Source organism: Macrotis lagotis, chromosome 3 (genome assembly GCF_037893015.1).
Source record: "Macrotis lagotis isolate mMagLag1 chromosome 3, bilby.v1.9.chrom.fasta, whole genome shotgun sequence".
NCBI classification, from domain to species: domain Eukaryota; kingdom Metazoa; phylum Chordata; class Mammalia; order Peramelemorphia; family Peramelidae; genus Macrotis; species Macrotis lagotis.
In genome coordinates, this window is record NC_133660.1 from 8,063,734 (window position 1) to 8,090,255 (window position 26,522).

The 26,522-nt window shown below is 38.1% G+C and overlaps 1 protein-coding gene across 5 annotated transcripts in view; it reads left to right on the forward strand.

The window, feature by feature from the left end:
- RAP1GDS1 (Rap1 GTPase-GDP dissociation stimulator 1) overlaps positions 1-26,274 on the forward strand; it is a 200,185-nt gene extending 173,911 nt beyond the window's left edge. For 3 of the 5 annotated variants that reach the window (XM_074228073.1, XM_074228075.1, XM_074228077.1), the window contains 8 exons: positions 195-338; positions 580-711; positions 1,574-1,708; positions 3,857-3,982; positions 4,970-5,109; positions 14,059-14,185; positions 18,073-18,201; positions 25,594-26,274. In XM_074228073.1, coding sequence (XP_074084174.1) covers positions 195-338; positions 580-711; positions 1,574-1,708; positions 3,857-3,982; positions 4,970-5,109; positions 14,059-14,185; positions 18,073-18,201; positions 25,594-25,721 — 1,061 coding nt within the window. In that variant the 3' untranslated portion in view covers positions 25,722-26,274. The remainder of the gene's footprint in view (positions 1-194; positions 339-579; positions 712-1,573; positions 1,709-3,856; positions 3,983-4,969; positions 5,110-14,058; positions 14,186-18,072; positions 18,202-25,593) is intronic. The other 2 variants (XM_074228074.1, XM_074228076.1) reach the window with 1 other exon arrangement.
- Positions 26,275-26,522: the final 248 nt, after the last annotated feature.

Here is a 26,522-nt window from a genome sequence, read left to right on the forward strand (position 1 = left end):
TATTACTACCTCACTTCATCCTCCCCACAACCCTTTGAGGCAGCTGGAGACTGGGGCTCAGAGCCTTGCCTCGGGTCCCACACTTGCCGGGTCTTCTGGCCCTCTCTCCCCTGCACCCCCAGCTAGCCAGCTGCCAGTCAGTCGGCCCACTTCGTTAGGTGCCTGTGGATTCATTGACTCCTCCTGTTCCTCAGATGCTATTAAGCTGCAGCTGGTCGAAGCAGGCCTCGTAGAATGCCTCCTCGAGATCGTTCAACAGACCGTGGACAGCGAGAGAGAAGAAGACATGGCTGAGCTCAAGACAGCCTCGGATCTGATGGTTCTCCTCCTGCTTGGAGGTGAGAGGCAAAGAGGCTTTCCATGCCCCCCAGAGAAGAGGTTTGCTTCAGTTGACTTTCTTTGATTTTCCTCCAGTGGTGTTTATTAAACCCACAGCCCCTCCTACTGATCTGCAAAAATGTTGGCATCAGAATAGGAGCTGCTCATCATCTAGAAATAGGCTGCTTCTAATTAAGCTGCTCCTCTAGTCTCTGAGATAGCCATTAAAACTTTTCCGCTTGTTCAATTGTGTATGTGCAGATGAGTCCATGCAGAAACTGTTTGAAGGAGGAAAAGGCAGCGTGTTCCAAAGGGTCCTTTCTTGGGTTCCTTCCAATAACCATCAGTTACAACTGGCAGGAGCTTTGGCTATTGCAAATTTTGCCAGGAATGGTGAGTTGATCTATTTTTTTTTAACTTTCACTTGTTGAGGATCCGCACTGTCTCAATGAATTTCCCTACCAGCATGAAATTTGACACTCTTCAGGAAAGACCCAACATTTCTGTGCATTGTTTCTAAATCAATGACTTTCCCAGGGGAACCAGGATGTTAAACAAGACTCTTTTCATAACCTGAGGACATGCTGTATAGATGATTTGCCTTTTTTTTGCTGAGAGAGCTTAGATAGATGGTTTAGGGGAAATATTCTTTGGCTTTTATGTTTAGGATCCTCAGATTTGGGAGACCCAATAGTCAGAGTAGAATCATCTTTCAGATGTTAAACTCCCAGATTGCAAATCACTGGAACCTAAGTATTGTGTTCCATCTTTACAACTTGGTTACAGGTCTCTGGATTGTGAAGCACTTAAAAATACTACCCCTTTTTATCCTTACAACCACCCTGAAAAGTAGGTGCTGTTATTATTCTCATTTTATAGAGGAAGAAATTGAGATAAACAGGTTAAATAATTTGCCTAGGATCACACATCATAGAAACATCTGAGGCAGAATGCAAACTTGGGTCTTCCTGATTTCCAGATCCAACACTCTGTAGCCGCCCAAGGACCTATTGGACTTGTCATTAGTCTGGTGTGTGTTTGTTTTTTTATGCTGTGTTTAGGAAATTTGGGGCTAGGGTTGAGGCGTTCACTTCTGGTTTTGCTCTGGCTTAAGTGGCAATATAAGTGGTGGGTGATGTATTCCATTTTCATTTCCTATTTTGGGGGAAATACCTTGATTATAAATATGATCATAATGTCAGGCATGTGAACTCTACTAGGATATGAAACAATATGATGCTTTCATTTTGTTCAGATGGAAATTGCATTCATATGGTAGACAATGGAATTGTGCAAAAACTCATGGACCTCTTAGATAGGCATGTGGAAGATGGAAATGTGACCGTTCAGCATGCAGCCCTGAGTGCCCTGCGAAACCTGGCAATTCCAGGTAAGCCTCAGGTTTAAGAAGTCTTTGCAAGGCACTTGTTGTGTGGGACTGATTGAACCACCTACCTCAACAAATACATACACATGATTCTCCTTAACATGCACTAAGGGAAACTGAGGCATTACATGAAGTGACTCCGCTTGGACCCCAGACCAAGGGTGTGTGCTTGGCCAGGCTTTGGTTCAGATCCCCAGACCTCCTCCCAATGAATCTATCCCTCCATGGACCTCCTCTTCCCTCTCGTTCACTGTCCAACCCTGTGTCCTTGCATCTGACTTATTATTTATATCTGACATCTCCTGTCCACTTCCATGACCCCGTTTTAGTCAGAATCCTCCTTCCTCACCTCCTCCTGGGCCCCCTGCTTCCTGCTTCTCTTATCTACAATGCTTCCCAAAAGAGCACAGTTCTATCTGGTCTACTCTTCTGCTCAAAAGCCTTTAATGGCCCATTATCCTAAGGATAAAGTCTAATCTCTTCAGACTGCTTTTTTAAAGCCCTTCACAGTCTAGTCCTCACCTGCTTTTTCAGCTTTATTTTATTGGAATGCTCCCCTTCTGGCCCCTGCACTGTTAATGCTGCTCCCCTCATCAGATTACCTTGCATTTACTTCTCTACTTACAGGCCATATTTCTTGTCTTTGTGCCCCTAGTTTAGGAGAGTGTTTTGTACTCACTTGGTTAATGCATATTGAGGTGAATTATAAGAATGCCCTACCCTGATATTGTGCTCTTGTTACTGGCTGTGGTAGCATCGACAGAGACACAAGCTAGAGATTTGGCTATGTTCATGTCCTACAGGGTTTATTCTTTGATAAGATCCTAGGTTATCCTAGAAAAATTAGGATACAAAATTGGGGTTGAAATATAATGGGTTTTTACCAACTCTATACATAATGAGCACCCAACCTTTGAAAGTCCCCATGAATCCTTGAGAACAAGGGACCACCAGACTTCCTGAGGAGGAGTAAACTGGCCCAGGTCAGTATAAATGGGGGAGGTGAAACTCTTGTGTTCATCAATAATGGGGTTAGGCTCAGGAGTAGCCCTCATTCTTCCCACCTGGACTAGATAGGAAAATAGAAAGACGTGGTCTCAAGAAAAGAAAAAAAAATAATCAAGGAGGAAAAACACTCACTAGTACTGTCCTTTGGGACTAAAGGATTTCTAGCTACCAAGTTTGAGTTTTAAATTTATTTTCTCTTAAATTTCTGCATGGATTTATCTGGATGTGAATGAGTTCACATGAACTTGTAGTTCTTTGATTTTGGTTTGGGGGGGGTGTGAGCATACAGACTTCAGATTGATTTTATTGGTGCTCCCTCGACCAATGCAAATTGACAACAATTTTTTTTTTTGAACTTGAATTTTCATTGCTATTAGGAATTTGATCATTAACAAATAGAAACATTCCAAAAAACCAAAACCAAATAGAGGACTAGGTATAAAGCCAGGAGTTTATGTTGGGTGCATTTTTTCTAAAGTACTATTAAACTAAACAAAAACAAAATTACCCAGTTTGTGTCTGCTTCTGAATTTGTTTTCTTATTTTTTATTTTATTTTTGTTTTGCAAGGCAATGGGGTTAAATGACTTGCCCAAGGTCACACAGCTAAGTAATTAAGTGTCTGAGGCCGGATTTGAACTCAGGGACTCCTAACTCCAGGGCTGGTACTCTGTCTACTGCACCACCTAGCCACCCCTCTTCTGTATATTTTCTGATATTGAATTGAGTCTTTTCTTTCTTTGCTTCTCTGCTCACTAGCCACTAAATTATTCCCCATGAACTAGAAGTCTTCCCCTGTAAAAATTAATTATAGCCCAGCAAACAATATTCTTCCTGTCTGGAAAGGTCTTGATTTGCCCGTCTAATCTGTCATCTATCTGCCAAGAAGCAAAAAATATGTTTCATTTTTATTTCTCTGAAATGATCTTCAGAAATAGTAGCAACTGTTCTCTTTGAGTTTCTTGGGGGTCTGAGAGGATAAATGATTTGCCTAAAATAGTTTTGTTTTTTTAAGTATGCTTTATTATTTTAAGTCATAGAAAAGGGTCAGGACTACCTCTGGAAGTGAAAATAGGATAATATATTTAGTCATGTAGATTCCAAATTCCACTTTTATTAAAGAATTTTTTTTTCCTCTTCCTAGTTGTAAATAAAGCTAAGATGTTGTCAGCTGGTGTTGCAGAAGCAGTACTGAAATTCCTCAAATCTGAGATGCCTCCTGTGCAGTTCAAACTCCTGGGAACATTAAGAATGTTAATAGATGCACAAGGTAAAAATTAGTTTCCAACTTAAAGAACTCTTTTTGGCCTGGTGATCTTTTATTGTGGTTTCTAGTTGAAAAAAATGAATTTTATTCCATATTCACATTTATTAAAAAGAATTGAGGTAACTATATCAAATGAAAGATAAAGACAATTATCTTAAATAAATTCCCCATGCTTGAATGTAAGTTTTGTTTTGCCTTGGATATTCCCAGCAATTATTCTGAGTTTTTAAAATCAAACTCTCTTGATCAATATTATACTTCATTTCTTTAGATAACTAAACTATTAATCCATCAGACATTCATTATAAGCAAATCAGGAAAAATACTCTTTTTATCCTATACTATGTCAATTTTCACTTTGTTTTCCTTTCTACCCTGATTAAATAGGTTAAAACTTGATAAACTTGCTAAAATCTTTTTTTGTTTGTATTTTTTTGCAAGGCAATGGGGTTAAATGACTTGCCCAAGGTCACACAGCTAGGTAATTAAGTCTCTGAGACTAGATTTAAACTCAGGTCCTCCTGATTCCAGGGCCAGTACTTTATCTACTAAGCCATCTAGCTGCCTAACTTGCTAAGTTCTTATTATAAGCACAATAAATAACTTTCTTTTTTCCAAGGACTAGTATTTGTGCACTACTCAGTAATCTACATTACTTGTAATATTTTGGAATGTAGAATTAAACTAAGAGCACATTTCCTTGAATAGAGGCCTTTTTGTCTCCCTCACGGCCAGGGTGCCCAGGGACCTCAGGGACATGAACTTCTCCCAGAAGACATTATCAGTTACTAATCATTTGCATTTCAGGGCATGCTATTTTGATGCAGACCAGACAACCCAACTGGGTCAATTGTTCTGAGGTCTCATTTTCATGAAATAGTCCTGCTTTCTAAGCTTGGGCTTTCTTCCCGCTTCATGCTATTTGCATAGTTTCAGCTGTATCTCTGAAGGTGTTCTGCCCTTTTGTCCTCTGCCTTCTTTTCTCTATAGTAGAAGCTGCTGAGCAGTTGGGGAAAAATGTCAAGTTAGTCCAACGTTTGGTGGAGTGGTGCGAAGCCAAAGATCATGCCGGTGTCATGGGGGAGTCCAACAGACTCCTCTCTGCCCTCATCCGACACAGCAAATCAAAAGTAAGTGTGAAAGGAGGACTTTGAAGCTGTGGGCGCCAGGACTTTGGGAGCCCAGTGTGGGCCGGACCAGCCCGGCAGAGAAGCAGAGTCCGGATCAATGATCCTGAAAGAGTGGGCCTCTTTGTGATTGTTCTCTGACAGAGCGGCTCCAGTAGGTCATGTCAAGTGTCTATTTCTGTCATCCCAATACCTTTCTTTGGGCTTCAGTTTTAAAAAAAAGAAAATGGCAGCCAGCAAGGCCTTTTACATAATTGTCTGACCTGTTGCCATTGTCTGTCAAAATTTATTATAATTTCTCTCACACTAACCAAAAAAGCAATGTTAAAGGTGTGAAGGGGAGAGGTTTGCCAATCATTTGTTCACTGTAGAAACACTTGGAAATGGCAATGCACAGGCTGGGCCATTGGGGGGGGTGTTCTTAGTTCTTCTTTTGTGTTTCTCCTACTTCCTGGATCCCCCTTTTTAGTTCTTTCCTGGCATGGGGAATAAAGGCGAGGGAAGAAAGATAGTCTCGAGCTTCTGTCTTTCAAGTATTGTTAGTCAGCAAAGAAAGTCGGAACCAAAGACTGATTGGAGACTTGGGATCATCAGTGGATCTTCTCTTTCCTTCTGCCAGTCCATCTTGTACTTACTAGTGCTGGTGCAGGGGGATGTGAGAAATTCAGCATGATCCCATCCTGGTCACCCCATTAAGGGATAGAGGAGTACACTAGAAAATGGCGTGTGGAAATAAATTGTGGGGATTTGGTGATCTGTTGGTAATATGAAGTAAGATTTAACATCCAAGCAGGTTTTCACATGGGGAAGGGGGGGGTGTGTGTGTGTGTGTGTGTGTGTGTGTGTGTACACATTTGCAATTAGTATGTGTCACCACTGAGTGACAGATGCCTTAATATTCTTAGTCTTTGTTGAAGAGTTCCCCCTGAGATTAGCAAGACTTTTCTAGGCTATTTTTTAAAGTACTTAACAAATATTTTCATTCTGTTTTATTCCCCTAAATATAGCAAATAAATATCAATCAACAAATTCATGTGAAGGAAGCTCTTCAAGGAAGTAATTACTCAGATTCAAATGGCACCTTTCTCACTCATCCTTGTTGTTAATCATAGCTTGCCTATAGCATTTGTCTTTCTCATACACTTACACTTAAGTGTTCCTTTCTACCCCATTTTGAATCATATCTTGGAGTCAGACTCCACCAAGTTTCAAGATTGTTTGATATCATTGTCTCCAACTGTTATGGTTTCTCTCTTTCTCAGTCACAGTCTATTCACAGTATTTAAACTATTAGAATAAATTAAAGAGACAGCCTTAATTTGCCTTTCTAGTATGCCTAATTAGTTAGGAAATTCAATTCTCTCTCTGCCTCATTTAGCAGAGAACAAAGAAAGCAACTGCAAAGGCTATATACCTTACCAAGAGTATAATAAGTCTCCTGTTGACCACTCTGTCCTTTTTCTTTTCATTGTCAAATAAAATAGTCTGGATCTCATGATGATCGTCATCAGCTGTTCAAAAACACTTGATCATTTATGCAATGCTACCACTTCTGTAACTCATGCCTAACTCTGGTACTATTAATCCCTATTTCTTTACAAAAACACTTTTTAAAATAGTATTTTTATTTTTTCCTTAATTACATGTAAAAATAATTTTAACATTAATTTTTTTTAAGTTTTAAATTTCAAATTTCATCCAATTCTTTCTTCCACTCCCCCTTCCTGAGATGGTAACTATCTGCTATACGTTATTTATGTGTAAGCATGTAAAACATTTCCATATCAGTTTTAGAACATTATATTGCTGAGAATAGCTAAGACATTCACCATTCATCATACAATATTGCTGTTCCTGTGTACAGTGTTCTGCTCACTTCACTTTACATCTTTTCATATGTCTTTCCACATTTTTCTGAAGTCATCTTATCATTTCTTACAGCACAACAATATTCCATTACAGTCATTTACTGCAACTCATTCAGCTATTCTCCAATTGATGGCCATCCTTTTAGTTGCTAATTCTTAATCACCATAGAAAGAATTGCTATAAATATCTACAAAAACACTTCTCTCCCAGATTCCATCACAACATAGTCTCCTGATTACCTCTTTTCTTCACTAAGATTCTGTCTTCAGTGCTAATATTCTCTGTTTACTCTATTCCTTATTAATCTTTTCCTTTTCCATAGCTCTTTGTGTATATACACCTTAGAACTCTGGAGAATGGATATGGTAATAAATTAAGCTAGGTGAATAAGGAGTGACCACTGCATCCATATAAGCCAAGAATGAGTGTGATCAATTTTGAAATTCTATACTGTATGTACATGGATATATTATAGGCTTAGTGACCCCTGGGGCCATTGGTCATTCTTTAAGATTATAAATTATAAAGTGCTGCCCTTCTTTGGAGGAAGAAGTTCATCATCGTAATTATTTACAATATTTTAACTGTGAAAAAGCTAATAGCTAGATCACTTCAAATCATCACTTCTACTCTTGGTTTCTCACTTCTTAAAGTCTTAGCATTCATTCCATTCAGGATACCAATTATAGTCTCTTCTCAAGGATTCCTTTCTTATTTATTAACTAGCTAAAAGGTTAAACTGAGTTCCCTTAGGAAATGAGATCTTCCTCTTAGTCCTCTTGCAGTCTCCTTCCAACCATAACAAGGGAAAAAAACTCTCTTTGCTGATGACAGTTAAAGCTTGTTATCTTTACAGAGAGCTGTAAAAATGCTTTTCTTCTCCTAAACTCCTCATTGATCAAGGTTAAAACTTACACATCCTCATTGACTCCTGGAGAATTCATTTAATCAGATGGACCAGGCACAGATCGTCTATGGGCTCTGTTGCAGATCTTATTCCATTGTACACCTCCTCATCTTCCAGACCTCACCCTTCTCACCACACATGCAACCTCTCTTGTCGAACCCTTGTCTCCACATCTCTAGCCCTTCCTTTCTCCTTCCACTGACCCATGGGCTCTCATCACTGTTACTGAGCACCTACTGGCCTCCAGGGGGGCCTTCCCAGAGGAGGTAGCATCAGGGTCAGCCCTTGCAGGACTTAAGAAAGATGTTGGCCTTGGAGGGGGAGGAAGGAAGGGTGGGGAGGGGGATGAGAGTAAGGTGCCCCAGATGGGCGAAGTTATACTGAGAAGGAAAGATGGGAGCTGGCCCACCTAGCTGGGACTTAAGACCCTGTGTTACAGGTTATATGGTTAGAGCCAGGCTGGGAAGGCCTTGGATTGCCAAGGAAAAGGTTTTTCACCCCACTTGGAAGGCAGGAGAAAGCCCAGGAAACTTTAGTACATTACAAGTGTTACTTGGATGAGAGCTCAAAGGACAGACTGGAAGGAGGGAAGACTTGGAGCGAGATGGAAGGACAGTGGAGCAGGCAAGAGGAAGGTAATGAGAGCAGCAGACCAGGCTGATGGAGAAGATGGAAGTGCCATCCATCAAAATGGAGATGAGTTAAGTGGGAGGGATGGTTCAGCAGGAAAGATGACCTGAAACGTCATTGGATAGGCAACAACCCAACATTGAGACTAAGTGATTTCCTCCAGAGTCACAGACCAGCATGAAACAGGGCCTGGGCCCAGCTCCTCTTGAAGCCAAGGCCAGACCCCTGTCAACTCTGCCTCTCCGACTCATTATCACAAATGCCTATCCATTAAAGAAGGAAATATTTGCAGTCCTTTCTAAAACAAGCATATTTATGTCACTAAGTGAATGGTCATGGTCTCTTCTTCATTTTCCCATGATGATGCCACTGACAGTAGAGGGAAATAACCGAGCTCTTTCTACAACTGGCCAAAGAAAGACAATCTGGACCTGGCTCCTTTGCTCATTTAGGTACCTCTGCATACCTTAGGTCCCATTCCTCTTTATATAGAATACTTGTTCCTAATTTTATCAGTGTCCCTAAGGATAACCAGGCCTTAGAAAGGCCATTTTCTCTATTACTTCAGCTAAGGTTTCACAGTACTAAAGGAAGATGATTCATTAAAATAGGTCCAATGCCGCAAAACCAAAAAATGGTTACACTTGTTTTCAAGTTCCTGTTTTTCATTAAATTGAAAATGTTTGTAGACTGCAAAGTTCCCATTCAACTGCAGTGCCTAGTGAGGCTTTCTTTTCTTTCAGTTGTGCATTATCAGTGAGTGTGTGTTATCCAGAAGGTTTCAAAGTTCCAGAATCAGTTGGAATTGTTTCCTTCCTCTGTACAGCTTAATACAAAGGCTGAGTTTTTAAAGATTGGATGTCCTGAACTCTTGTCTCTTTTAATGAGTTATGATCTGTATTAAGAATAGAAATGGCACCATATTTTACTGAAAAGACATTAGTAACAGAAATGAAACTCTCAAGCTTTAATAGTCAAGCTCTGTTAAATTATGTATATCCCAAGAACTAATGAATTGTTTGGATGTGCAGTCAGCCAGCTTTTCATTATCTGCATGTGGATCACCTGCACTTGGGCTGATTTACAGCAATTCTTGTTTTCAATATCTTATTCATCCAATCACATTTGCTGTAGCCCAGGAGGAGCTGGGAAGGGGTTTTGGTCTAGCAAGCGGCTGTTGGCCTGCCCTGGAGGACCTGCACCCTGGGCATGGATCGAGCTCTCTTGCCAAGGTGTGGGGGAGAGTCAGGCCCCGTCTCCTCCAAACAGCAGTGAAAAAAACACACTTCCTTTATAGGGAGATTAACACACATACTCCAGGGCCTTCATGCCACTTTTATTTAGTGATAATTAATTACAAGGATGCATGATCATTAATCCAAAATGAGATGGGGTCTTTCTTATCCTCCATCTTTTGCTTATTCCAGTTTCTTTTTTTTAATCTTCAAATGTTATTGATATTTTATTTTTCCATTACAAATATTTTCAGATTATTCCCATTTTATGAGAGACCTCTTATAGCAAAGTAAAACTAAGACTATAATGACCTCATTTGATTGTGCTGGCAACATTTTATACCTTTGGCACTGCCTCCACCTCTCTTTTTTTAAAAAAATAGTAGAAGTCTATTTTCTTTCCCCATATGGAATATTGTATGCTGTTTGGGAAGAAAAAAAAGAAAGAATTTCTCTCTTAAGAAATTTGCTTAGTCAAACAAAAAATTTCCCTCAATGGCTTTGTGCAAAAATATAAATCTTATTCCTCCCCCCCCCCCCCCCCCCCAATGTGTCACCTCCTAGCAGTAGGTTGTATATTTCATCATCAATCCTCTGGAATCCTGGTCATTGTAGTGATCATTATTCTTAAAGCTTTCAAAGTTGTGTTTCTTAGATGTTATAATTGTATAAATTGTTCTGATTTTTATTCCTTTACTGTGCATCAGTTCAGATGTCTTTTCACATCTTTTTAAAATCATCTACTTCCTCATTTTTTTAGTCCAACTCTACTCCATCACATTCATTCACCACAGCTTATTCAGTCATTTTGCCACTGAAGAACATCCCATTAGTTTTCAATGTTGTGTCATCACAAAAGGAACTGCTGTAAATATTTTTGTATGCAACCTCTTCCTTTCTTCAATTCAGGTATATAGGTTTAAAACTGGGCTAAAGGACATCCAGAGTTTGGGAACTTTTGGTCCAACTCCAGATTGCTTTCTGGTTTGGTTGATAGTCCAGAACTGTCCACATGCCCACCAACAGTGCATCAATGTGCCTGGTTTTCCCACAGCCCCTTCAGCACTTTTCACGTTTCTTTTTTTTCTTTTTTTTTAGGTTTTTGCAAGGCAGACAGGGTTAAGTGGCTTGCCCAAGGCCACACAGCTAGGTGATTATGAAGTGTCTGAGACCGGATCTGAACCCAGGTACTCCTGACTCCAGGGCCGGTGCTTTATCCACTATGGCACCTAGCCGCCCCTCATATTTCTTTTTTGTGGCTCTTTTGCCACTTTGGTGAGTCTGGGATGGAGTCTCAGAATGGCTTAAATTTGCATTTCTCTAATCTCCCAAGGCTGTGTTGAGCAATGCTGAGTACATCACAGAGACTGCCTTGGTCTCTGAGTGTCTTTTCTTCTGAGGTATTATCGTTATTACTTCACTTTCAAGATGTTAGATTAAGGGGCAGCTAGGTGGTGCAGTGGATAAAGCACCGGCCCTGGAGTCAGGAGTACCTGGGTTCAGATCCGGTCTCAGACACTTCATAATCACCTAGCTGTGTGGCCTTGGGCAAGCCACTTAACCTCATTTGCCTTGCAAAATCAAAAACCTTAAAAAAATGTTAGATTAAAACTGTGGGTCTCATAATTAGGTGGACAAATGAAAAGGGAGCTAACCCAGTTTGTGGCTAGTCTTGCTAGTTATAGTGGGAAAGTTGAGGAGAAAGACACCCTTACATTGTTTACTTTATCAGGGTGTTTGCTATTGAATGCCAACATTTTCGTTTTTCTTGAGATTGCCTATCTATTCAGGCCTAGATTCTTGCAGGTGTGTCACATGGATGACATAACAATAGCATATGTGGTTTGTAGTTTGTCTTACTTACCTGTATTCCAGGGTAGAACTCCACAAAACCATAAGCTCCCTGAGCACAAGTCTTCTGTATCTTTGTTGCTATCACAGCATCCTGGGTAATACCAAATACGTTAAGTACGGGGCTAATGAAATTGTAGAGGAGGGGGAGAGTAGGCTTGTATGATGTATATTTGTTATAGGGGCTTTGTTTTTCTCCCCTTCCCCTTCCCCCCCAAAAAGGGGGAAGTCAGAAGAGGGAGGAAAGAAAAGCAATGCTTGTTAAGATTTTTTTTAATGAAAATTTTAAAGGTTAATTTTTTAAGATATCATCAATACAAACCAAATACCTTATCTCTCCCAAAGGAACCTAAACTTGTTTAGGCTTGTGCTTCTCTCCATGTCCAAACCTGTAAGGCGCTTTTGAAGATTTTTTTTCTCCTTTCTCGTGCCCAAAGACATTACAGGACATACCACAAACCATGGAATATGAGATGTGGACTCAAGGATCCATAAATAATTTGCAGGTTGAACTTCTCATAGTTGTCTGTCTTGATTTTCTTTTTCACTGATTTCCTTTTTAAGTCCCTTGCTTTATTTATACATTTAAGGATTTCAGTATTATAATTTCAACTAAATGAACTTGTCATTTATGATACAATACCCTGGGATACTTTCTTTTCATCAGAAATGAACATTTTCTCAGCTTTTCAAAGAGGCTAACAAGGGAAAAGACTTAATGTGGAAGAATTAAGTCAATACTGTGCATCTTTCAAGTTTAGCCTTTTATTGCTTGTATACACAAAGGGAAAATCAGGTTTTGCAGTCATGATGTTCTCCCCCAAAGTATCCCCAAATGAAATATAGCTGGTCACTTCCTCCTAGTCTTACCTCTGAATTGAGAAGACAAATGATAAATTCAGGACTCTAGAGGATCGAACAGTGAATAGATGGTAATATGAGGCTGCAAGACGGAAGTCCAAAGTTAGGAGGTAGATGAAGGTAAGTTGTAATGATCAACAAAACACAGAGGGCCAAGTTGTGATGAGAATATTCTGTGACAGAGCATTGCAGGTGGAGCATTGTCTTCCCTGGGGACATTCTTTCCCATAGGAATATATTTCCCTAGGCTTTCTTCTGGGTAGGCATTTGCAGTAATGTCAGTCTCTAGAAATATCTGAGATAGGCCTGGGCTTTTGCTTCCACCCTTAGGTGTTAGAATAGAACTACATCAGAGCCTCCAGAATTGGGAAGTTAGAATCTTTTGCTGTGCAATGGACTAGAGCCTATCTTTTATTTAGGAAGAAAGATTTGCTCATTAAGTAGTGTAAACAAAATGGAGGCGTATTGAAATCACCAAAGAATACACTGTTTTTAGAACATAAGTATGGATGAGGGAGGCAGTGGGGGCTGGGGGGGAACTGCAACAGAAAGGTGGTTGGGTTGGGAATCAGAGATTGTGTGTTCAGAGCATGCCTTTATCGTTTGCTACCTAGATGACCTTGGCCAGACCACCAAACATCCCTCAGGCCTCAGTTTTCTTATCTTGTAAAATAGATGACCTCTTAGACCCCTTCTATATTTAAAGCTATGATCTCATGATTCTTTTTTCTTATAAACCATAAATCTTGTCATAAAATAAACATATTGGAAGGCAATCATAAGTATTTTAGCTAATTAAAAATATTTGAAAGTAATACTGCAAAGTTTTCAATTTATTCTATAATTTAGATTTTTTTTTTTTATTGAGTCACATTCACTTCCAGTTGGTAAAGTTTTTCTTTAGTAAATGAATACAACCTTGAAAATCTCTCTGGGAAGAGGGTAAAATAATGAGCAGTAGAAGAAACAAATCTGGATCCTCTCCCCTTCTGTGTTGTGAGTCTCCTATTTGTTGTTCAGGGGAAAATCGTATATGTTTTATTTCAAGTGCATAATTATATTTCAGCTACACATGATATACATTATACAACCCCAGTCCAAAAGTCACTCAGTAAAGTTACTAAATAAGAGATCATTACCCAGAATCACTTGAGAGAAAGTTAGATGACCAACTAATTAAATTAATGGTGAAACTTTTGTTCCACAACTCTTTCCTTGGTTGATCAAAAAGAAAATCAGAGTTTAGATCAGCAGCCATATTTATTTGGTTTATATTTTGGACATGTCTGTTGTTTAAAATGGATACTTGACATAAGTAGTCTTGAAGTTAGATTTTACTTTTCCATATAAATAATTTAAGTTGTCATATTTGATAAACTTATTCATAGCTAAAAAGCCTCTTCCTTCCTGCCAAGAATATTTTTTAAATGGATAAATTCAATGAGTCATATTGAACCCCTGTCAAAGAACTATTCAACTAAACAATAAATTGACTGATTATAATGTAATCTGCTTATATTTACTTATATAGTAATGTAATATATTTATATTAAGTATAAATGTGAATCTTTTTAATATTTCTGTGACTTTTAATTGTAGGATGTAATTAAAACCATTGTGCAGAATGGTGGTGTAAAGCATCTAGTAACCATGGCAACTAGTGAACATGTAATAATGCAGAATGAAGCCCTTGTTGCACTGGCGCTTATAGCAGCTTTAGAATTAGGTAAGTACCTCTGTAGCAAATTCTACTTTTCTCTCACCTATTTCTAAAATCTGGACTGGACTACAGGTAGGACTTTGCTGAATCTGAACCAACATTTCCATGTTTAAGAAAAATCACTTTCAAAAAAAAAAAGAAAAATCACTTTCTTTGGGTTGACCTCGAGGCATTCAAGGTCAGTCATCTCATGGGTTCCAAGCCCCTTCATTTCTTCGTCTTCTCCACTAGAAAGTGTAGGAGATAATGGCAAATGACTAAAATTTAAGTAAGCTATGTCTCTCCCACCCCCTTGAGCTATCTGCCTTGGAACCCTCTCTGAAAAATTAGATAAAAATCATTTGACAAGTCCTTGGGTATTTGGCAGTCCACATCTATGAGCTCTCTTATGGATCAGCACACAATACATACAATTTTATTAAAGTCATTTACAAGCTAGTCAACAAAATGAACTCAAATGGGGCCACCTGTAAAAAAAGATAAAACAGCCAAAAAATTTAGTCTTTTCACTTTCCCTTTATTTTGATTTGAATTGTTTCTGTTTCTAACTTAAGGATTTTATCCATGGAAGTTTTCCCATCCTTTGCCCCTCAGGTTCTGTAGAATATTAATCCATGAGGGCCTAGATATCCCTTCTCTTTGAACCCCTTGGGGCTGTTCTCCAAAAACTTAAGGATTTGTTGTTCTTAGAACAAATTCTAAGGGAGGAATATTCCCTTTCCTCAGGGCTCTCACCAGTTTTCCTTCAACTGCCAATTCCTCCTTATTAATGAAAATTAGGATCTCTTGGTTCTTTTCTTTAGTTCTATCTTTTGAAGGATTTAAGTCCAGTTAGACATTTCCTACTTAGTCTGCATTGGAAAAAAGAAAACACTAAAAGACTTAAGAATACTCGGAGTCTTTTCATTCCTCCTAGATCATTCTGCCCTCCCTGGGTGGGATGCTTTCTGAATTCATCAATATTCAGTCAACATTACTTCCATTTCTTCCCCCTTTGATCTTCAGGTAAATACTCTTCATAATGTTGCTCTGCTCATGTTCCTAAATAAATCCTCTGTTGTCAGACTTTATTCTGCTCCTTTGAATAACCTCTGCTCTTGCAAATTTGTCTTTGAGTTCTGAGTCCCATTCCATCTGTCTTAGTGATAGCCATGGATTCACCTTTATCTTCTTATGTTAGGATCTGTAGTTCACTTTACTTATTACTCATATCATACACTTGTGAATAATCATCTAAAGCCATGAATTTTATTACTGGCTTTTTTCTTGGATTTTTTTTTCTCCTATATAGTATTGAGCGTCCTTTTGGTTGTTCTACTATATATATATATATATAATTACCATCCTTTAGGATGGTCTCCCAGGATTGGATATAGTTAAGTAAATTGTCTTGCCTCTCCCCATTTTAATTTACAGTCCTTATAGACATTCCTTTCCATGGTTTTATTCTAATCTGTAGTACAGAAGTTGATATTCCAATCTCAAATATCATGTTTTTAGTCCATCTAAAACTTGATAGACTTTCGACTCTGTGAGATAAGTAATGCAAGTATTGTCATCCTCATTTTTTAGGCAAGAAAACAAGCTCAGAGGTGTTAACGTATTTGGTTGTAATCACACAAATGATCATGTTAGAGCTCCTGTTCTAACTCAGATCTCTGAACTTCAAGTCCAGTGTTCATTGTATCACGCTTTCTGCCCTCTTGTGAAAGGGAGCCCTTTGACAATCTGGTGAAGACCTCTAAACCTTTTTATTTTTTTTCAATAAACAAAAATCTATTTTCTCTCTCTCCCTCTTCTCCCTTTGAGGGGGAAAAAAAAAAGAAAACAAAATCTTTCTAAGAAGTATAACTAGACATATGTTCAAATGAAAGAGATTTTCATATTAGTCATGTCCAATAAATATCTCATTCTCAGAATAACATTTTTAAATGTAAAAAAAGTACACAGTATTATACAGCTAGCATTGCAAAATCTTATAGTTACTAACATTAATATTGTTTCATTTAAACAAATTTTATTTTCTCCTCACAATAACCCTGGAAGCTAGATTCTATTGTTATTCACATTTTACAGATGAGGAAATCTAGACTAAAAACTAATAAGGATGTGAGATTGGATTTAAACTTGGGTCTTTTGACTCAAGGACAGTTCTCTATCTACAATGCCAATTAACTGTCTCTAATTATAAAGGAAACCAATTATATGGAAATTCAGTTAGTAGAGGAGCTAGGAGACCAGTGGAAAAGTTGCTTGTCCTGGAAACAGAAGGACCTGAGTTTAAATCCAATCTCAGAAGTTTACTAGCTATATGATCCTGGGCAAGTCCCTTAAACCTGATTGCCACACACACACACACACACACACAGCCCAAAGAAAAAGAAGTAGCAAAATATTTTCTTTGTTTAAAAAAAAAAAACAAGTTAATAACGTCTATAATTTAGTTAGATGTTCACTTTTCAAATCTCCACTGTCTTCATTCAGCAGCCATGAATGAGGGTCTTTAGTTTCTTGCCCAGATTTCATAATCCCTACTGATGCTTTCCAGGTTCTTTCCTGTAATATGAGTTATCTCTCTAAGAGTTAACAGAAAGAGTTAGTGTTTGTCATGCTGGGTAGCCTTTCACCCAGGTCCTGGCTACATACCCCAGAAGATAGCAGACTTCACTATTGCTAGGATCTAAGTTGATTTCTGGAAAATGAGACTTTTGAGAGATACTTTTAAAATGCAGACAGGCTTTTTTTTAAAAATGAGATTTATGAACTTGAGCTTTATAGATAGCTACCTGTACTTAGCATAATTGGTATTCTTTGTGATTATGTATTTTGTTGTATGCATTTCAAAACTTTATTCTGAGGAAAGGTCCATAATTTTCACCAGACTCCACCAGAAATCCACAAAACAAAAAAAGATCAAGAACCTTGCATTAAAATGTAGAGGTTTGGGAATGGCAGATACAAAGGGACTGTTAAACTCTTTGGGGGCCAGAGAGGTGGTTCAATGAATGGAGCACTGGCCCTGGGGTCAGGAGGACCTGCATCTAAATCTGGCCTCAGACACCTGATGCTCACCAACTGTGTGGTCCTGGACAAGTCACCACCCTGATTGCCTCACCTCTCCCCAGAAAAAAATTCAGGTAGAAAGTAGGAGCCTATTCAGGAGTTTAGGGGATGGGTCAAGTGCAATGAGAAGAGCTTTGAATCTGAAGACAGGAAACAACCACTGACAACCACTATTGGTTATATACAACCACACCATGACTCTCTCTGAGTCTTTCTCATCTTAAAATGTGTATAATGATGCCACATACCTATCTCCCAAGACTTATGGAGAATATGTAGTCCTCGAAAGCTTGAGGAACTGTATTTCACAATGCTATATTTGTCCTGGATAAAGTTTTTCTATATAGAAAAATTCCAAGAATCCTAAAACCAAGCTAAATTTGGGCTGTTCTTTTTTATTATTATTATTATTATTATTCATATATTAAATGTTAAAATTCCTTTTTAAATGTCTAAATCCATCATAAGGTCTTTTTCTCATGAGATGGTCTTCTTCCAGTACACCTCAATTCTCAAATGGAATTGATCATTTTAACTAAGTAGGTACTTTATGTCTTTCAAAATAATATTTCACATAAAGAAACATTTTAATCTTCAGATTGACCTTTTTTTGATGCTGAATTCAGAAACAACTCCTGAGGTACTTGTTTAAGCCATTCTTCTTCTGTTCATTAAATCTGAGATAAATACCCTATTATCCATCTCCTTATTTGTCATATTGTGTTGGAAGGTTTCACAAACCCACTCTAGAGGAAGAAAAATATTCGGCGAGGTTGGGGAAAAGCTATTTAAAGGATGTGACTTAACGCATAAATTGTATTCACTTCCAGTCACTGCTGAGAAGGATCTAGAAAATGCGAAGCTTGTGCAGATCCTACACAGACTGTTAGCAGATGAGAGAAGTGCTCCTGAAATCAAATATAACTCCATGGTCTTGATCTGTGCTCTCATGGGATCTGGTGAGTGTTTTCTCTACTGTTTGATTTGTGGTTAACAATTAAGTATAAAATACAGAGAAGTGAGCAATGACTTTGGATTGTAAAATCCATTAAATGATGGTTTGAGATTGACATGGGGTGACTTTTGTTTTGGTAATGTCCTCAGAACACTTTTAATATGATTCTGAAGTCTGAACAAGTCTCGTCAATAACCAAAGCTAGGTAAAAAAAAAAAAAAATCAATGTTAAATAAAAATAATGAGCAACCTTTTCACTGACATAGCCTAGCTCCAATATGTGTTTCTTTGATATAAAAACAATGTTCAGCACCCATCTAAAATACCAGTATCCAGGGAGAATATTGTACTGGAAATCACAATTAGCATTTCTATATTCCCTATCATTTATAGTCGTGTTGCCCAGAGCTGCCCTCTCAGGACACTTGGCCTAGTTACACAGGGTCAGATGGGTCCATGAGAAGACTTCCATCCAGGGAGGTGCCAGCAGGGCCACGATTAGAATTTACAGCCACCAAGATCCTTTTTTAGTACTGGACTCCCGCCTTCTAGGTTGTTGATGCTTTATGTCTCTCCCCATAGAAGAGGTTGCTTCCCGGCAGGTAGTAAAGGTAGCTCTTGAACAGCCAGGGGTGAGCCCCTCCCAGCTCTGTCCCTTCTGGAATCTCTTACCATTCTCTTTGGACTTCTTCTCATGTATTTTATACTTGTATTATAGTTAGTTGAGTATTTGTATTGTGCCTTTTACTAAATAGGCACCCATGGGAACATGCCCCATCTCATCTTCATATCCTCAGTGCCTCACTTAGAATAGGGCAGATACTGAGGAAAAACTTGGTGAATTTAATATGAAGGGGGAAAAATCCAAGTTGTAGAAAACTGTGGCATGTCCCATGTTGAGTGACTGGCATCAGTAACTACTGGATGCATTGGCTTGCTTTCAGAATCTAGGCTAGCAAGTGAGAACATTTAGACCTGAAAGGGATTCTAGAGATGTCAAGTCCAATCCCTTTATTTTACAAATGAGGACATGGAGCCCAGGCATGAAAAGTAAGAGTCAGTAAGTAGCAAAGATGATAAAAACCCAGGTTTCCTGAATCCTGACCCCTGCTCATTTTACTCTGTTCCAACATCCTAAGATATAATAGGCTTAGTATCCATAGGATCTTAAGTTAAGATCCAATTTCAGTTTTTGGTTTATATATTATTGAGAGTTAAAACAGAAAAACTGGAAGGGAAACCAATGTAGCCCAAAAAATGAAATAGAAATGTTTAGTGATCATATGATTAATCTAAGACAGACTCAGATTTCTTCTAGCTCATACCCATTACAAATAATGCTTTGATGTTATATAAATGCTTTTTTGTCAATTTAAAGAAAAATTAATTTATACCAATACTTTTAAGTTTTTTAGATTTTTTTTTCCCAAGGCAATGGGGCTAAGTGGCTTGCCCAAGGCCACACAGCTAGGTAATTATTAAGTGTCTGAGGCTGGATTTGAACCCAGGTACTCCTGACTCCAAGGCCGGTGCTCTATCCACTGTGCCACCTAGCCACCCACTTTTAAGTTTTTTAAATTAGAAAGTTTTACACTTTATCTAAAGGTGTTTTTTTGCATCTGATGATATAATCAATTATGTTAATAGTTTCCCTTGCATTCTTTTTTAGTATTTTTCCCAATTTCATGTCAAGACAATTTTTGTCATACTTTTTTTCTCATTTATTGTGATTTATTTAATTTTTTTATTAAATATTTTATTTATTTTTCCAATGACATACAATGGTAGTTTTCAACAATCATTTGTTTTGAGGTTTATCTTTTTCTACCTCCCCTCTTCCTGTCAAAAAGCAATCTAATCTAATATCTGTTATACATTTATCATACATTTTTACAAGATTTTGAGTTCCAAATTTTTCTCCCTTCCTCCTCCTCCCCTCCTCCTAAAATGGTATTCAATTTGATAAGGTTGAATGTGAAAACATATGTAAAACTTATTTCTACATTAGTCATAATCATGAAAGAAGAAACAGTTCAAAAAAAAAGTCACAAGAAAGAATAGAGTGAAAAAAATATGCTTTGATGTGCATTCAGAATCCATCAATTCTTTATCTGGAAATGGATAGCATTTTGCTTTGTGAATCTTTTGTACTTGTCTTGGATCATTGTGTTGCTTAAAGTCCCAAGTTGATCATAGTCGATCATTATATAATGTTTCTGATACTGTGTTCCATATTTTGCTCATTCTCCTCATTTCACTGAGCATCAGTTCATATGAGTTTTTCCAGGTTTTTCTGAAATCTGCCTGCCCATTTCTTATAGCACAATAATATTCCACAAGTGTTAAACCATTACCCAGTAGATGGGTGTCCCCTCAATTTCTGATCCTTCGCTACCACAAAAAGAGCTACTATGCATATTTTTGTGCATGTAGGTCTTTTTTGCATCCTATGTTTTTTTTTCCATCCCTACGTTCTTCATAATATTTTCTTGAAATTTTCAAGACTCTCCCCTTTTGCCTGACATGGTAAAATCCAACTAAAGCTTATACAAGTGCTTCATGTTTCTGCCACCTCCTCTGGCTTGGCTCTTTCTCCTTTGATGCACATCCCAACACCTCATCTTGCTACCTTTCCATGTCCTCCCATAAGTCTTCCATAGAGGATCTGCCACAGAAAACCATCTGTGGAAGCCTGCTTGTTTCTTCTCATGTTTTCATGAAGGATATCTTAAAATTTCAGTGATCTGTGATCTCTTTGATTTGAAATTACCTCTGAAAATTCAGACCTCAACTTCTTCATTCCTGCCTATTTTGTTTGATTTTCATTCATATGCTCCCAGAAATTTACCATAGGGTCCTCCGCTACTGGAAGTCTTTCTCACTTTTTCACACATGACCAGTCCATCTGCTCATTCTGTCATCCCATCCTTGACAATCTGTACTTCTAAGGAAGTCCTTTTTGGGGACATGTTGTAGTCTGCTCATGCCCACTTCTCCCTTATTTTCTGTATGATACTCATCTTTGGTTCTTCAGAAGCAGTGGCATTTCAGGTCTCAATGCCATACAATTCCATGTAATGTTTGTATAATTGATCTTGTTATTATGGGAACCATTGGGGGGGCGGTGTTTTGCAGTTTCTGAAAAGCAATCTAACCCTTTCTTCCTCCTCAACTCTCAGCATCCATACCATTGGACAAGCTCTATGGGATATACATTCAAATGCATATTGAAACTGGTTTAATAGACATCTTTAATCCATTTTGTTTTTTATGGATGGACATAGATGGATAGGCTAAACTCCTTTGAGTGATCTTGGCCATGAGGCTCTGTCGTGTCTCAGAACTTGATTAATCAGCACAGTATTCTGTACCACCAGACTCCCCCCTCCATAGGGAATCTTTCCCTGACCCTGCCTCTGTGCTCAATGCCCTCCAGAACAGAGGCAGACACCTCACTTGTAAAATCCTACTTTCTCCTAATAACTTCATGGGTGTTGCCTTCAGTCCTTATATAAACATGGCTTCATAATGATTCTGAATAGATGGGAGAATAAATACATAGGTCTTCAATGGCTGATATTTTCTGTCACTTTTTCTTAGATATTAGCAAGGTTTGAGGTATTTTTTTCCTCATGCCTTTGTTTTCTTCCCTTTATTCAGATACTTTGTATATCAATCCTTCAATGCCATCATTATTTGTTTCAAGCAGATCTTCTCTATTTCTATTTGATTCCATCTATTTTATTTTCCCCATCTTTATTCTTTTTGGTGCCATTTTTGCCTTCTCACCTTAGGGACTGTGAAATTGGGGTTCCAAGTAGTTGATTCCACCATCTCTAATAGGTAAGTTTGTTGAAAAGATTTTTTGCAAATTTTTTTCTTTTTTCTTCTGTTTATATTCCTTTTTCTCTTTTCATCTTAGAGATGCTCTTGAGACCACATTGCATGTTATATTATCTTGCTAAGCTTTCTTTAATCTGCTTTTGATTTATGAGACAAGATTGTTTATGATCTTCCAGCATTCTTTGTAAGATTTTATAGAGGAATTTTTTATTCTAACCCTATGTTCCCTTTGGCAACCTTCTTTCTACATTTGTTAAAGTATCTTAAGTGTTTGCTTCCTGGGGTCTTTGGATCTCTTTGTTGTGGCAAATAATTTAAATCTGTTTAATATATGAATGAAATTATTGAAATGAGTGTCAGTATCATTTCTGTTATGCATTTCCCCTTTATTTGCTTTCAGTAGTCTGAGCAAATCTTCCTAATTGTGCACCTTATTTTTTCTCATTATTGTTGTTTCTACTTTTTTATTATAAATTTGATCTTACCTGGGATGAATAAATGAGTTGACTGTTCTGACTCAATGATAATTTCCATAGCCATAAGAAGTCTTACTGGCAGTTAAAATATGTTCATTTTCATTCTTTGTAATGTTGCTGTACTCTGTCCAGTACAAATACTTATCACTGGCACTACAGTAAAAATCGACCAATAAAAATCAAGAAATACCAATTCTGCTATCTTTGGGGCTTACAATAAAGTCTTCTCTGCCACTCCTTTCTCTGCTTCTCTCAGAAGTATTTGTGGGCAATCAGTCCTTCCATTGTAGCTGCAACTTTCTTCTGGTTTAGCTTATAGTAAGAATGTCGAGATTGATATAATTTATTCTATCAACCTATCATTGGTATTTGAACATAGATAGCACTTTTGAAGTACCAAAAGTCAAATTAAAGTTGGACTAAAAAAAAGTATGATCCTTAATACCCTCTGTGCTTTTGCCTCAACCTATCATTCCCAGTCCCACAAGGTGTCACACAATGCTGAGGGCCATTTTAAATTTTCCTTTGTTTTCACATTTGTATTGGTCAAGATTTTATAGAGGTTTTTTTTTTAAATGTAGAGAGGTGTCACCTTTTTAGGGATAATAAGGCCATCTGTAATTCTTTTCCATTCTTTTGAATCTTTCTCCTCTTCAGGATACTTTGGAAATTCATCTTTGAATACTTTTTTTTAGATTTGTTTGGTTTGGGGGTTTTTTTTGCAAGGCAATGGGGTTAAGTGGCTTGCCCAAGGCCACACAGCTAGGTAATATTAGTTGTCTGAGACTGGATTTGAACTCCGGCACTCCTGACTCCAGGGTCGGTGCTCTGTCCACTGCGCCACCTAGCCACCCCTTGAATACTTTTAATATTATGTCATTTTCTCCAGCTATTTCTTCTGTGTGGAGTGTTAGGTCTATGCTAAGCTTCATCTTCAAGCCATTTCTACTTTACATATTATATCAGGAGCTAAGGTGCTAGCATAGAACTCAAACAATGTCTCCTTTATTACTAACAATTGATTATACACTGTGAGAACACTGGCATCTCTTTTGGTTAGATTCATTTTCCCTTTAATTGTTTCTTACTGTTTTGTGAAATAATACTCCTCTTAACTCTTTATACTTTTCTTCCATGATATTTTTGCAAATTAGGTTCTAAACAAGTGTTGCTGCTGTCTACCTTGTCTCTCCACTTTTTTAAAGTAGTAATAATATTTGTCACATAAGGTAGTTTTTGTGTTCTGTAAGTCTCCCTATTGTGATAACTTCATAATGATTAGGGTCTCTAAAAATTGGTTAGGGTTGGTGTCTACTTTTATTTATTTCTTGTTTTTCAGGATTAATAATGTAAATAAATTGGCTTGGTGCTAGTATAAATACAGTGCCTTTTTCTTTATGTTTTGTATTTGGTGTTCCTGTTGACTTTTTTGCTTTAACCAGTCAGTGATCTGATTGCAGTTTAATTCTGAATTGTCTTCCATGTTAGTAACCCCTTGTTTCCTCTCTTATATGATAAACTCATTTTCAGATTTGTTTTCTAATTCCAGTGTCTTTTAAATCTTTCTTTATGAGAATATTAATGATATACAGACATGAGACTTCAGGATGAAATGGAGTTTTTTTGTGGTTGTGTTTGGGTCATCTTGGGTAGGAGCTATTTGGCCTTCCATCGAGCTGAAGTTTCTTTCTGTCTTTGGATTCCTTTTATCGAAATAATATCTCTTTGGCTATGGTTCAGTGCTTACTTACCTTTAGATGACCAACAGCTTGGTTTTTGTACATGGCCTAAAAGCTGAATATTTAAAATATTTTTATTATCTGTTTTTTCCATTATCACAGTTTCCTCTTATAAGCCTTTCTTGCCTAGTCCTGAAAGCCATTCCATATACCAAATAGAATTTTTAAAGAAAAAGAGAAAAAACACCAAATTGTTCACTACATCAAAAAAAGTCTGAAAATATGGGCAAATGCACCATATCACATCCATAAACATGGACCTTTGAGATCTTCAAACAAGTGGAGTTGGAGTTGGAAGTATCTTCTCATGCCATTTCTTTGGAGCCATGCTTTTTCTTTATATTTTCAAAACATTCACTTTTGATTGTTATGTAGTTCTTTTAATTTACATTGTTGTAGTCACTGTTTGTATTGATTTCTTGGCTTAATTCACTCTGCACCATTTTACAAATCTTTACATGCTTCTCTCTATTCATCTTTTCTTACTACTCAGAAATATTCCATTATATTAATGTACCACAATTTGTTTAGCCATTCCCCAATCAATAGATATCCACTTTGTTTTCAATTCTTTGCTACCACAAAAGTGCTACTATATATATTTTGGTATCTTGGGGACTTTCTTATCAGCAGCTTCCTTTGAGGTATATGCCTACTAGTAGAATCAAATATGTATGACTTTTAACAGCCTCTATTCCTTTTGGTACCTCTCTAACCCCATCATTGCAGAAGTGGAAGGTAGCCAGCCAAGACTGATTGCCATTTTGCATTTTTATCTGGATCATGTAGCCAAGGAATTCAACTCCCAGCAGCCAAGCTGTTTGCTGAAATTAGACCTCAAACACCAAACCCAGTCATCTTGACTTCATAGAGAACTTGCCAGAAATGGCATTTTACCAGCTTAAGCTTGGTCTTTAAGAAGGCAGGACTGCCTCCTTACTCAGGCTTTATCTGGGCAAGACCTTTTGTGGATGGAGTCTTCATGTTGCGAAGCCTGTATACACATATCAGGGCTCACACTTGACCTCAGCTATCTGGCGATGATTGAGAATGTGGCGACCAAAGGGAGACAGTACATAATTGTAAAAAGAGAACCAGATTTGGAGTCATAGAATCTAGGTGTACATTCTGACTTCCACATAGGAGATCTGCAACCTCAAGCTGAAGGTTAACATTTATTCCACAGAAAACTGGAGGATTCCTTCGTGTGCTTCTTTGGGGCCAGGTTCATTCCTGACTATTACCTTAGGGTACCAAGGAAGGAAAAGGAGAACCAAAGGTATTTGTCTTTGGGGGTTTGGAGATGCATTTCCAATTCATATGAATTCTCTCTTGTAGAAACCCTTCACAAGGAGGTACAGAGTTTGGCATTTCTAGAAGTTGTATCCAAACTGCGCAGCCATGAGAATAAAACGGTCGCCCAGCAGGCCTCCCTCACCGAGCAGAGACTGACTGTGGATAGCTGAAAGCAGCCCCTGCCCACTGCCAGCGGCCCTTCCCTCACCTTCGTCCTTCGTCCAGCTCCTGCCACGTCCTCCACTGTATCACTTGTGCATGCGTGTAATGTTCCCACACCAATGGAAGAACTGCCATAGGTACCTTCCCATTGAGGTTTCTCAACCCATAGTTGGTGTGAATGTGAACCTGTCCAGACCAGTCTGCCCATAACCGTTCTACTTGTATTCTTGTGGCTTGAGTTCCATCAGTAGAAAGTGCATGTTGAAACCCTCTAATGATGTCAATGTGGTACTCCATGACAGCCCCCCAACCCCCATAAACTGCATTATAATTTAATGATAAATTAGAAACAATCCAGTATACAGCAAGATCTGTCTAGTATGTGAAAGATAGGATGAAATAGTAAAAATAATAATAATATAATAAATAGCTCCATTTTTGGTGCTTTGGAAGCACAATGACAAAAGAAATGTGTTGCTGCTTAGTCACTGGTCTTGCCTCTTAATGTCAAAGTCATGGTACCTAGAACTAACCAATAAAATCCAAGTGGTCCACACCTGAGCCTGTGACTTGCATTCTTGACCTCTTAGAATCTCTCCTGGCACTGACTTGGCCAAGCTACCCATGGGATTCGTGGTGCCCCAATGGATCATACCAGCCATGGCCTGGTGCTCAACATCTAGGTGGCTTCCCCACTGGCTTTCTGAGGGGCTCTGATTAGAACACATTGTTGATGTATGACAACATCTTATGCTAATCTTTATCACTTAGCTATTCATGTATTCATAGCATCTCCAATCATCTCTCCC